This window comes from Scyliorhinus torazame, unplaced genomic scaffold (assembly GCF_047496885.1).
Source record: "Scyliorhinus torazame isolate Kashiwa2021f unplaced genomic scaffold, sScyTor2.1 scaffold_1062, whole genome shotgun sequence".
Taxonomy (NCBI): domain Eukaryota; kingdom Metazoa; phylum Chordata; class Chondrichthyes; order Carcharhiniformes; family Scyliorhinidae; genus Scyliorhinus; species Scyliorhinus torazame.
This window is the reverse complement of record NW_027308789.1, coordinates 57,616-70,000: the sequence shown is the minus strand read 5'-3', so window position 1 is coordinate 70,000 and position 12,385 is coordinate 57,616. Positions and strand designations below refer to the sequence as shown.

The 12,385-nt window shown below is 48.4% G+C and overlaps 1 protein-coding gene and 1 pseudogene across 4 annotated transcripts; both read right to left on the bottom strand.

The window, feature by feature from the left end:
- Nucleotides 1-8: 8 nt before the first annotated feature.
- On the bottom strand, nucleotides 9-8,977 carry LOC140406963 (uncharacterized). 4 transcript variants are annotated; one of them, XM_072494793.1, is made up of 3 exons: nucleotides 6,174-7,249; nucleotides 5,525-5,647; nucleotides 9-86 (listed from the first exon to the last, which is right to left on the bottom strand). In XM_072494793.1, exons 1-3 carry the CDS (start codon nucleotides 6,425-6,427, stop codon nucleotides 44-46), a joined length of 420 nt encoding a protein of 139 aa, XP_072350894.1. In that variant the 5' UTR covers nucleotides 6,428-7,249; the 3' UTR covers nucleotides 9-43. The 4 variants fall into 4 exon arrangements, 3 of the variants coding, with proteins under 3 accessions (XP_072350894.1, XP_072350893.1, XP_072350892.1); XR_011939406.1 differs by lacking the exon at nucleotides 6,174-7,249 and having other exon boundaries at nucleotides 3,177-6,164; XM_072494792.1 differs by lacking the exons at nucleotides 9-86; nucleotides 6,174-7,249 and adding an exon at nucleotides 7,997-8,977 and having other exon boundaries at nucleotides 1,904-5,647.
- A 245-nt stretch (nucleotides 8,978-9,222) lies between these two features.
- On the bottom strand, nucleotides 9,223-12,385 carry LOC140406964 (uncharacterized; annotated as a pseudogene).

Below are 12,385 nucleotides of genomic sequence, written 5' to 3'. Positions count from 1 at the left end.
GAGCTGTTTATCTCCCTGTTCCCACACAGCAAGTCGTCTGTTCTCAGCTCTGCTCGATTTCTGCTGGAGTTTGGTCCCTTTTACACCTTTCGGATCAATAAAACATTTTGTCAGTGAAGACCCAAACCACAATTTCCCATCCTGTCACCTGTCGACCATCCTTACCCAGAGCATGATCACAAAAGGAATAAAAACAGAAGTGTAACAATCAAATTCAAAATAAATCCACAGCCAGTCATAGAATTTAATTTAATGATCACTAATTAACAAGAAAACCCGAAGCACGGAGTCCCCCAGGATTCTTACAGTCCACACCTTGAGGGGGACGAGAACTCTCTCTCCAACCCCTCACTCAATTTCACTCCGTTGTCTTCCAGTTCTGTTCTGGCCCCGCCTGCGGTAACATCTACTCGATATTTTCTCCTGAAGGAATGCCGTGAGTTCTAAGTTACTGGTACATAAGGACAGATGCTTTAAGCAACAGATCAAACGTGGATGTAAAATATCCTCCAGCTCCCTCTTTACCCCTGTCCAACTTGTGGACAGTTCTTACTCAGTATTATTTCTCCCAAGTCCATTATTGGCCCAATCGAATTTTTAAATAAAAAAATACATATAGTTACAGGATGTGGGCTTTGCTGGCTAAACCCAGCATTTATTGACCATCCCTAGTCGCCTTAGAGAAGGTAGTGGTGAGCTGCCTTCTTGAACCACTGCAGTCCATGTGGTGTTGATACATCCACTGCTATTAGCGACTGAAGGAACAGTGATATATTTACAAATCAGGATGGTGTGTGGCTTGGAGAGGAACATCTAGGTGGTGGTGTTCCTGTCTGTCTGCTGTCCTTGTCCTTCTATATAGTAGTTCAGGGGTTTGGAAGGTAGTGCCTGAGGAGCATCGGTGAATTCCTGCTATGCATCTTGTAGATGGTACACACACTGCTGCTGCTGTGCCTTGGTGGTGGAGGGAGTGAATGATTGTGGGCGGGGTGCAAATGAACCAAGCTGCATTATCCTGCAAGATGCCGAGCTTCTTTAATTTTGGAGATGCACTCATCCAGGCAAGTGGAGAGTGATCCATCACACTCCGGACCTCTAGATAATGGACAGGCTTTCAGGAGTTAGGAGGTGAATGATTCACAGCAGGATTCCCAGCCTCTGACCCACTCTTGTAGCCACAGTATTTATATGGCTAGTCCAGTTCAGTTTCTGGTCAATGGTAACCCCTAAGATGTTGATAGTGGGGAATTCAACAATGGTAATGGCATTGAATGTCAGGAGGTGGTGGATAGATTCTCTCATAAGGGAGGTGGTCATTGCCTGGCATTTGTGTGGCTCAAAGTTACTTGCAGGACTGCAGAGCTCAGATCTGATCCATTGGTTGTTGCATCATTTAATTCTGACTATTGCTAGCTGTGTTTGATGTTTGGCACACAAATAGTCCGGTTTCATTCATAATATCACTCCTGCCTCGCAGTGCCAGGGACCCGGATTCAATTCCAGCCTTGGGTTACTATCTGTGTGGAGTTTGCACATTCTCCCCGTGTTTGCGTGGGTTTCCTCCATCGCTCTGGAGTCCTCCCACTGTCCAAAGATATACAGGTTAAGTGGGTTTATGGGTATATGGCGGGGGAACAGACTGAGGTAGCTGCTCTTGGTACGGTTGGTGCAGACTCGATGGGCCGAATGGTCCCCTTCTGGGACTGTAGAATTCCATTCTATGGAATAAACATCCTTGAGGATTCTTACAGCTTTGTGCTGGGCCATTTCAGAGTCAGCCACATTGCTGTGGATCTGGAGTCACATGTAGTCCAGACCAGGTAAGGAGGCAGATTTCCTTCCCGAAAGGGAATTAGTAAACCAGATGTTTTTTTTCTACCAACAATGGACAAGATCATTAGGCTTTTAGTTCGCGTTTTAAATATATGTATTTTATTCGAAACATAATCAATTATACAAATAAACAACAATCAAATACCATTGGCTTTCAAACAATTTATCATTTTCCCCCCTAAACTACCCCAACATCCCAACATCCCTTTCCCAACTGACACCCCCCCACGCACGGCGACAAACAGATCCTTAAATAGAGACAGAAAGACCCTCCGTCTTAAGTAGAACCCTCTTCACCCTCGGAGAACGTACTTAAGTCTTCTCCAACTGCAGAAATTCCGTCAAATCCCCCAACCATGCCGATACCTTCGGTGGGGCGACCGACCTCCAACCCAGTGAGATTCGCCGCCGGGCAATCAGAGTGGTGAAGACCCCATTCCCCTCCAGCAGCTCTGGCAGATGCGAAACACATGAAAGCCCCACTAAAGATCACGGCGCCATCGTCACCCCCACAATTCCGGCAGGGTCTCGGAAATCAATGGCCAGAATCCCCGAACTGCGGGCACACCCAAAAGATGTGAACATGATTGACAGGCCCCCTCCTGTACCTCTCACATCTGTCCTCAACCTCCGGGAAGAACCCACCCATACGAGCCCGAGTCATAACATGCAAAAAACTTGGGCAGCACGGTTGCATTGTGGATAGCACAATTGCTTCACAGCTCCAGGGTCCCAGGTTCGATTCCGGCTTGGGTCACTGTCTGTGCGGAGTCTGCACATCCTCCCCGTGTGTGCGTGGGTTTCCTCCGGGTGCTCCGGTTTCCTCCCACAGCCCAAAGATGTGCAGGTTAGGTGGATTGGCCACGATAGATTGCCCTTAGTGTCCAAAATTGCCCTTAGTGTTGGGTGGGGTTACTGGGATGTGGGGATAGGGTGGAGGTGTTGACCTTGGGTGGGGTGCTCTTTACAAGAGCCGGTGCAGACTCGACGGGCCGAATGGCCTCCTTCTGCACTGTAAATTCTATGAAAGAACATAACATTTACAAAACTTATATATACACATCGAGACAGAACAGATCCCACCATTACTCCTCCCCAACCCATGCTCCTTGACATAGTCATCCGCTTCTTCTGAAATCGTAAAATAATGTCCTTTGCCCTTGTGAAAGTCACCCAGAGTTTGTCCGGATACAACACCCCGAACCAGACCTTGGCCGAAAGAGCGCAGCCTGGGCCCTGTTAAAACCCAACCCACCTGCCATTTGGCCAGGTCGGCCCCAATGTCCTGGTAGATCCGGATCAGATTCCCCTCCCAGCTATAGCCTCACGTCGACTTCACCCACCTCAGAATCCTCTCCTTCTCCTGGAACTTGTGCAGCAGGCCGATCACTGCCTACGGCGGCTCCCCAGCTCTCGGCCTCTGTTGTAATGATTGGGGGGCCCGATCCACCTTCGGGGCCTTATCGAAGACCCCCTCCTCAACCAGCTTCGTGAACATTTTCAATACATAGCCCATGGCACTCGTTCCCTCCACCCCTTCTTCAGGCCTACAATTCACAGATTCTGTCGCCTGGACTGATTCTCCTGGTCGTCCACCTTCGCCCTCAGCACCTTGCAGGCCTCTTCCAGCATCACCATCTCGGCCTCCAGCAACACGATCTGATCACCGGGATCCAACACCGTCCTTTCCACCTCTCGGATAATCGCACCTTGTGACTCCAGGCGTTCCTCCACCCGCTCCAAAGTCCCATGAAGAGGGGCTACTGTTTCCTCAATCGCCCTGGACCTGTCCTCTTGCATCTCTTTCTGATGCTGCCGAAACACCCTCCAACTCAGTCATACTCTCAGTTGCTGCACCACACGGCTATACTCGACTTTTGCCGGGTGTTGTAACCTGCTGATATTCCACTTTGGAGGAGAAACCAACTCCCTCCACTTATTCTGCACTTTTTACAAACTAAGTGCCCATTAACCGGGCAGAAAGGGCCAGAAATCCAAGCTTACAAGCAGAAGTCACCTTGTGTGCGGCCGATAAACTCAGGGCCTCCACTGGAAGTCGTTCCAGGACATTTTTGTTATTTAATCTCACCAATCCCTGATTTTCTCTTTTGTTCTATCTGACCCTCCCCCCTTTCTCACCAGCATCAAACCCATCACATTTCTCCCTTTCTTTAGTTCTGAGGTAGAGTTACATTGGACGTGAAACATTAACTCTGTTTCTCTCTCACAGATGCTGCCAGACCTGCTGCGTTTTTCCAGTTCTTTCTGTATTTATTTTAGATCTACCTGTAATGGGGGAAAAACACTGTTTACTATTCAGGATAAAATAAATGTCCTTCATCAGCTTTTGTGGATCATTTCAGTGGAAATGTGCTCTCCCAGGCTCAAAGAGCATCAGCCCACTGGAGGCAAAGTCGTGAGGCCGGCCAGTCCAGCAGAAAGAAACTCTCTGACCCTCCCACTTCACCAAGTGTCAGAATGAACATGGTTCAGTCCTGGATGTGATTAACAGCAGCAATAACAGCAGAATCCAACCCTTGTCATCACTTGTGAACTCGCTGGTGTCTCAGCAGAAGTGTTGACCAAGTGAATCCCTTCTCACACACTGTGCAGATGAATGGCCTCTCCCCAGTGTGAACTCGCTGGTGTGCTTGCAGATTGGGTAACTGAGTGAATCTCTTCCCACAGTCAGAGCAGGTGAACGGCCTCTCCCCGGTGTGAATTCGCTGGTGTGCCTGCAGGTGGGATAACCGGGTGAATCCTGTCCCACAGTCAGAGCAGGTGAACGGCCTCTCCCCAGTGTGAATTTGCTGGTGTGTCTGTAGGTGGGATAACCGAGTGAATCCCTTCCCACAATCAGAGCAGGTGAACGGCCTCTTCCCAGTGTGAATTTGCTCGTGTCTCCGCAGGTTGCTTATTTGAGTGAATCCCTTTCTACACTGAGAGCAGGTGAACGGCCTCTCTCCGGTGTGCAGGATCTGGTGTATCAGCAGATGGGATGAGTTTCGAAACCTCTTTGTGCAGTGAGAGCAGCTGAACGGTCTCTCCCTGGTGTGAATGCACTGATGGTTCATCAGTTTGTGAGACCTTTTGAAGCTGCTCCCACAGTCAGAGCATTTAAAGGGTCTCTCATTGCTGTGAGTGACAGTGTGGCCCAGCAGATTGGATACCTGAGTAAATCCCTTCCCACACTCACTGTGGGTGAATGGTCTCTCCTCAGTGTGAACTTGTTGGTGTGTACGCAGTTCGGATGAAGTACTGAACCCCTTCCTACATGTGGAGCAGGTGAATGGCTTCTCCCCGACATGGACTGGCTGGTGCTTCTTCAGGTTGGATAACGTAATGAATCCCTTCCCACACTGAGAGCAGGTGAACGGCCTCTCCCCAGTGTGAATGCGTTGATGAGTTTCCAGTATAGATGGGAATCTGAATCTTTTCCCACAGTCCCCACATTTCCATGATTTCTCCATGGTGCTGGTGTCCTTGTGTCTCTCCAGGTTGGACAGTCAATTGAAGGCTCACACAGAACTCATGTACGGTCTCTCCGTGCTGTTTATTTTCAGTTTGTGTAAGTGGTTAAAGCTCTTTCCAGTCAGTGCTCTGGAACACTCTCATTCAGGTCTGTGTGTCTCGGTGATTTTCCCGTCACACTGATGGTTAAAATCATCTGAAGCAGGAAGAACAGACAAACCTTTTTCCTTCTCGATTCAAAGGCTGATGATATTCAAGTCCCCGTGAATTGAGTGAATCTGTCAAATCGGGACGTGAGGTTTGGTTTGAGATTTCTGTCTGTAATTCTTCCTCTTCTGATATCCTGTAAAAGGAGTTTACAAAATACATCATTGTCAGTCCAGGATCGGAATTCAGAACAGACTTTTCTAGTTTCTATGGAATATTCTTTCCTCTCTCATTCTCCAAAAGCTGTAAGTCTCCGTCCCACACACTCTCCCTCCATTCTCACTCTGCTCCCAATTCTCCTGAAGGTGTTGATTCAAGCTGATTGACAGATCCATGCTCACTGCTTACAATCGTGGACAGAGAGCCCTGGAAATCTTCATGCAGACTGCCAGCCTAACGGAAATATGTAACAGGACGAAAATTGTGTTTAATGTATAGGATTGTATCAGTTGGTTCAGATACAGGAGGTAGTGATTGATCATGATCTGGAACTTTCTGCCTATGAAGGTTCTCAAGCAGAGATGATCAATAATTTCTAACTGAATTGGATGGACGCTGCAGGGTTACTTTTGTCAATATTAAAGCTTATTATTCCTGTAACCAAAGACTATCCTTCTCACTATTTACCACCCCTCCAATTTTCGCACAATCCGTGCACTCACCAAGAGGCCTGGACCAACCTTTCCAGAGTCTGCACCCTCCCTGGATTCACTTCCTTTTCCTTCAGAGACAGAGTCCTTCCGGTCCTCCAACTGTTCCCATTGGTCAACACCTCAGCAGAAAGGTCAGAGGCTGGGTTCTCTCTGCACATGCGCAGCTTCCCATCGCTCCCAGGGACATGCGCAGTCCGGGCAACCCGCTCGGTGAATAGAGTGGTTCCGTTACCGCGGGGGATTCTGGCTCTGATGGCCGCCATTGCTTATCCGGACTCCAGTCTCCAAACTCCTTGTACTGGGATGAAATGGGGAGGGGGGGTTTCACACTTGTAGGGGTAAGAGCAAAATTGAATTCAGGAGAAACTTCTTTCCAGAGAGTAGTGAGAATGTGGAACTCACTACCACAGTGAGTGGTGGAGGTGAATAACATCGATATATTGAAGAGGAAGCTGGATGAACACATGAGGGAGAAATAAACAGACGGACTCACTGATAGAGTCAGATGGGAAAGCATGGGAGGAGGATGAAGTGAAGTAAAAATACTGGCAGAGATTGGTTGGGCTGAAAAGCCTGTTTCTGTGCTGTATATTCAATGTAATTTAGCCTGGTATTGCCTTTAACTCTGACATAGTCCATTCTGGATTAAGGAGAAAATGTTTCACTCACAGAACATTTCAGATCATTGTTTCCACTATTGTCCAATCAATGCCTTTGCCAGTCCGGTACCTGAGTGAGCTGCTGAGGCAATAAATTCAACCACAAACTTCAAATGGGATTTCTTCCAATATAATTTGAAGAGCAGATCTTTTTTCAAGTGGACTGAATTGGTTATATTTTCTCAGTCACAGTCCTTTCCGACAACAATTATTATTTATCAGCCAGTCTTATTCAAATTATGGAGTCTGTTTTATACAGTAAGACGTCTCACAACACCAGGTTAAAGTCCAACAGGTTTATTTGAAATCAAAAAGGTTTTGGAGCACTGCTCCTTCATCAGGTGAAGTGAGACCTGTAGAAGGAGCAGTCCTCTGAATGTTTGTGATTTCAAATAAACCTATTGACTTTATCCTGGTGTTGTGAGACTTCTTACTATGCTTCCTCACCTCCCCCCCCCCCCCCCCCCCCCCCCCCGCCCAGTCCAACGCCGGCATCTCCACATCATGTTTTACACAGGACAAAGCATCTGCTTGCTCAGTGCCCCATCCATCACCTGAAACAGTGACTCCCTTGACCTCCAGAGCACAATGGTGGCAGTGTGTGTACCATCTACAAGATGGTTCACGGTAGCACAGTGGTGGGGCAACTCGGTAGCACAGTGGTTGGGACAGCACAGTTGCTTCACAGCTCCAGGGTCCCAGGTTGAATTCCTGGCTTGGGTCATTGTCTGTGCAGAGTCTGCACATTCTCCCCAGGTCTGCATGGATTTCCTCTGGGTGCTCCGGTTTCCTCCCACAGTCCAAAGATGTGCAGGTTAGGTGGATTGGCCAAGATAAATCACCCTTAGTGTCCAAAAAGGTTTGGTGGGGTTACTGGGTTAAGGGGATAGGGTGGAGGCGTGGTCTTAAGTGGGGTGCTCTTTCCAAGCGCCGGTGCAGACTCGATGGGCTGAATGGCCTCCTTCTGCACTGTAAATTCTATGATTATGAACTCAACAGAGCTCCTTCGACATCAACTTCTAAACCCATAACCTTGACTGTCATGAAGGACAAGGACAGCAAACACATGGGAATAGCACCACCTGAAATCACCTCAGTGCGACTTGCAATAATCTGCTTCAGGGTCTGTGAATATAAAAAACCCTTCATGTCAATATCTGTGTGCACACAAACCTCTTTAGTTCAGAGCTGGAGGAGAAATTTAATCTGCCCTCTGGAAATGCCTTCAGATACCTTCAGGTCCGCGCCTTTCTAAAAAACAGGTGGTGGCATTTCCGTTGCTACCCCCACGTAGGATAAAGGATAGGGTGGTCTCTGGCACCTGGATAGGAGAGGGGAAGGTGTCGGACATCTACCAAGAACTACAGGAGGCGGAGGAAGCCCCAGTGGTGGAGCTTAAGGGCAAGTGGGAGGAGGAGCTAGGCGGGAGCTGGATGCAGGCCTATGGGGGGAAGCCCTAAATAGGGTCAATTCCTCTTCATCATGTGCCAGGCTTAGCTTAATTCAGTTTAAGGTGGTCCATCAGGCACACATGACGGCAGCAAGAGTTAGCAAGTTCTTTGGGGTTAAGGATAGATGTGCGGGAAGCCCAGCGAACCATATCCATATGTTCTGGGCATGTCCGGTTCTCAAAGGATTCTGGCAGGGAATCGCGAAGGCAATGTCCAAGATCCTAAACACGCAGGTGGTGCCGAGTCCAGAGATAGCGATCTTTGGTGTGTCAGACGATCTGGGAGTTCAGGAAGCGAAAGAGGCCGAGGTTTTGGCCTTTGCCTCCCTGATAGCCGGATGTGGAGGGACTCGAAACCCCCGAGTATGGAGACCTGATTTGGTGACATGGCTGGGTTTCTCAGTCTTGAGAAAATAAAGTTTGCCTTGAGAGGGACCATGACGGGGTTCTCTCGGAGATGGGCATGACTTGCCAATTTTTATACTCAATGCCCCAACCAATGAAGACAAGCATGCCATATGCCTTCTTAGCTACCTGATCCACCTGCGTTGCCACTTTCAGTTATATGTTTATTGTAATTTCCCAAACTACCACAGTCAACTTGCTCCTCATACCATGATAGTTTCCTTCTGTGAGAAACATCCAGAAAAATTAGACAAAAGAACCCTGTAACTGCCATAGCCCATCTTCATGACAACGTGGCTGCTTTGGGAACTAAATAACTTCCAACGTGCAAACACCTTTTCATTCTGTGCTCCTCATCAAACAAGGAACCAGGTAATCGCAACTAGCCTCAAAAATGGTCAGCCCACCGGAGGCAGAGGTGTTAGACCGGCCAGTCCAGCAGAAAGAAACCCTCCAATCATCACCAGTCACCAGATGTTAGAATGAACAAAATGCAGTCCTGGATGTAAGTGAGAGCAGAAACAATAACAACGAAGCCAACATCTGTAATTCATTGTGAACTTGTTGGAGTCACAATAGGCGTGATGAATCACAAACCCCTCCCCACATTGAGAGCAGATGAATGGTCTCTCCCCAGAATTAACTCGCTAGTGAATCCGTAGTTGGGACGGTTCATTGAATGTCTCCCCTGCTCAGAGCAGTTGAATGGCCTCTTCCAGGTGTGAACTCGCTAGTATTCCTGCAGGGTGGATCTCGGAATCCTTTCTCTCACTAAGAGCACGTTAACGTCTTCTCCCCAGTGTGAACTCGCTGGTGGTTCCGCAGGGTGGATAACCAAGTGAATTCCTTCTCACACTGAGAGCAGGTGAACGGTCTCTCCCTAGTGTGAACTCGCTGGTGTGTCCGCAGGCTCGATGAAGTAGTGAATCCTTTCTCACACTGAGAGCAGGTAAACGGCCTCTCCCCAGTGTGAACCCGCTGATGCCTGCGCAGGTTCGATGAATCAGTGAATCCCTTCTCACACTGAGAGCAGGTGAACGGCCTCTCCCCAGTGTGAACATACTGGTGTACCGCAGGTTGGATAACTGAGTGAATCCCTTCTCACACTGAGAGCAAGTGAATGGCCTCTCCCCAGTGTGAACATACTGGTGTATCCGCAGGTTGGATAACTGAGTGAATCCCTTCTCACAATGAGAGCAAGTGAATGGCCTCTTCCTACTGTGAATTCGCTGGTGTGACTTCAGGCTGGATAACAAAGTGAATCCCTTCTCACACTGAGAACAGGTGAATGGCCTCTCCCCAGTGTGAATGCGTCGATGAGCTTCCAGCTGAGATGGAGCCCTGAATCCCTTCCCATAGTCCCCACATTTCCACGGTTTCTCCATGTTTGAGGTCTCTTTGTGTTTCTCCAGGTTTGACAATCAGTTGAAGCCTCGTCCACATACAGAACACGTGTACTGTCTCTCCCCGCTGTAAATGATGCAATGTCTTTTCAGGCTGTGTAACTGGTTAAAGCTCTTTCCATAGTCAATACTCTGGAACACTCTCACTCGGGTGTGTGTGTCTCGGTGCTTTTCCAGTCACACTGATGGTTGAAATCTTTTGAAGCCGAAAGAACAGACAAACATTTCTCCTTCTTGATTCAAAGTCCGGTGATATTCAGTTCCAAGGAATTGAGAGACTCAGTCAGATTAAGAGATGACGTTTCAGATTTTTGTCTGTAATTCCTCTCTTCTAATATCCTGGAAAAACAATTTCCAAAAGACATCACTGTCAGCACTGGATAGAAATTCAGAACAGACAATTCTAGTTTCTAGAGAACATTCTTTTCTCTCTTATTCCCCAAATGCTGTAAATCTCCGTCCCACACACTCTCCCTCAATTCTCACTCTGCTGTATCTAATATTCACCCTCCCAATTCTCCTAAAGGTGTTGATTCAGGCTGATTGACATATCCCTGCTCACTGCTTCCTGTCCTGGTCACAGAGACCATAACAAATAGGATCTGCAGTTGGCCATTTGGCCCATCGAGCCTGCTCATCTATTCTATGGAATCATTGGCCGATCTATGTCAGCGACATTCTCCGTGTTACTGACCAGAGGCTGAGTGTGCTGACTCAATATCTGTGAGCTCATGAGGCCGAGCTGCAAAACATCAAGGAAAAGATCAACGATCCCGAGGAGAGAATCCTGAATGTTGAGCAAGTTGCCTCCTCGGTGAAGGCAAGAATTAAATCCTGGGAAAACCGGCCGAGTGACGTGAGGGAGGTCCTGGAGGATTTGGAAAACTGAAGGTCAGAGAAAGAACATCCGAGTCGTCGGCCTGCCAGAAGGTGTGGAGGGTGAGGCTCCCGTTAGGTTCTTCGAGGACCGGCTGCCACGTTTTCTCAAGCTGGATGTGAAGCCTGGGTGTTTCAAATTAGAAAGGGCATCGGATCCTGTATTTGAGGCCGAGGAATAGTTTTCATCCTACATGAATAGGATGGGAATAGAGAGATACGGACCCAGGAAGTGTAGAAGGTTGTAGTTTAGTCGGGCAGCATGGTCGGCACGGGCTTGGAGAGCCGAAGGGCCTGTTCCTGTGCTGTACATTTCTTTGTTCTTTGTGCCTGTAATCATTCACTTCCACAACTTGAAAGATCACCAGAAGGTCCTGAAGACGGGTAAGGCGAGGTGGGACCTGCCTCCATGAGGGAGTGAGGATTTCCTTATTCCAGGATTTTTCAACAGCAACACAAACGAAGCATCGAGACTTTGATGAAGTTTGAAGGGAACTATGTTGCTTTATCCTGTGACCCTGAAAATTATATTTGACAACTCCGTCAAGACTTTCGATAATCCGACTACTGCCTTGGTCTTCGTTAAATCCATGAAGGGCAAAGATTTGGAGGGATGGTTTGCAGCTCGGACTAACTCAGGCTCTAATCCGGACTCTTTCCCTGTCGTGGTGTTGTTGTTTGAATTTGTTATCTTTTATCCTGTTGAAGGGAGTTGTTATTCTGTAAGTCCCGCTTGAATGTCTTTTTCTCCTCGAGTGTTGCAGAGAATTGTATTATCTTATCTGTTATAGTAGATGTACCGTGTGCTTCCTTCTATTATCCGAGCGTTAATCATGGCAGAACCGAGTGGCGCCATTGCTGAAGGGTGGGTGGTGGTGGATGTAGGTCTTCACGGGTGGGTCTAAAATGTGGGAAGGAAATTCGATCCCCATTCCCTTGTTGGCCCTTATTTTCTTGTCCTCAGAGGTACTTCATTCACTGCACATTTTCAGGACGAGTTTTAGTTCTTCCGTTTACTCGGCCCCTGGTATTTCCCCCTCCAGACGTGTAAAGCTCATTCCGGGGGCGGGGGGGCCGGGGGGGGGGGGTGATCATTTGCGTCACTGCTGATGAAAGGTGCAGAATGCTGGAGAACCAGCGGCGTCTGGAGGTTTGTTTGATGAAGGCCCAGGAGGAAGTTTCCGCCGGAGTGAAGCTCAGTCATACAAACCCCACGCTCTGATTGGCTGGAGGACCAGACTCCTTCCGGTTGTGCAACTCTTCCCATTGGTCAATGCCTCTCAGGAGTTGAGCTCGCCTGCACACGCGCAGCTTCCACTCTCCTTCAAACATGCGCAGTCTCAGGCAGGGGGGAGATCACCGAGCCGCCTCCAGCTCTGGTCGCAGCCGTCAGCCGGTTGCCTGGAAACCTGGTCTCGAGGTGTAGAG

Excerpts from the sequence above, each read along its gene's own strand:
- LOC140406963 (XM_072494792.1), bottom strand. The coding sequence starts at position 5,303 with ATGGAGAAATCATGGAAATGTGGGGACTGTGGGAAAAGATTCAGATTC.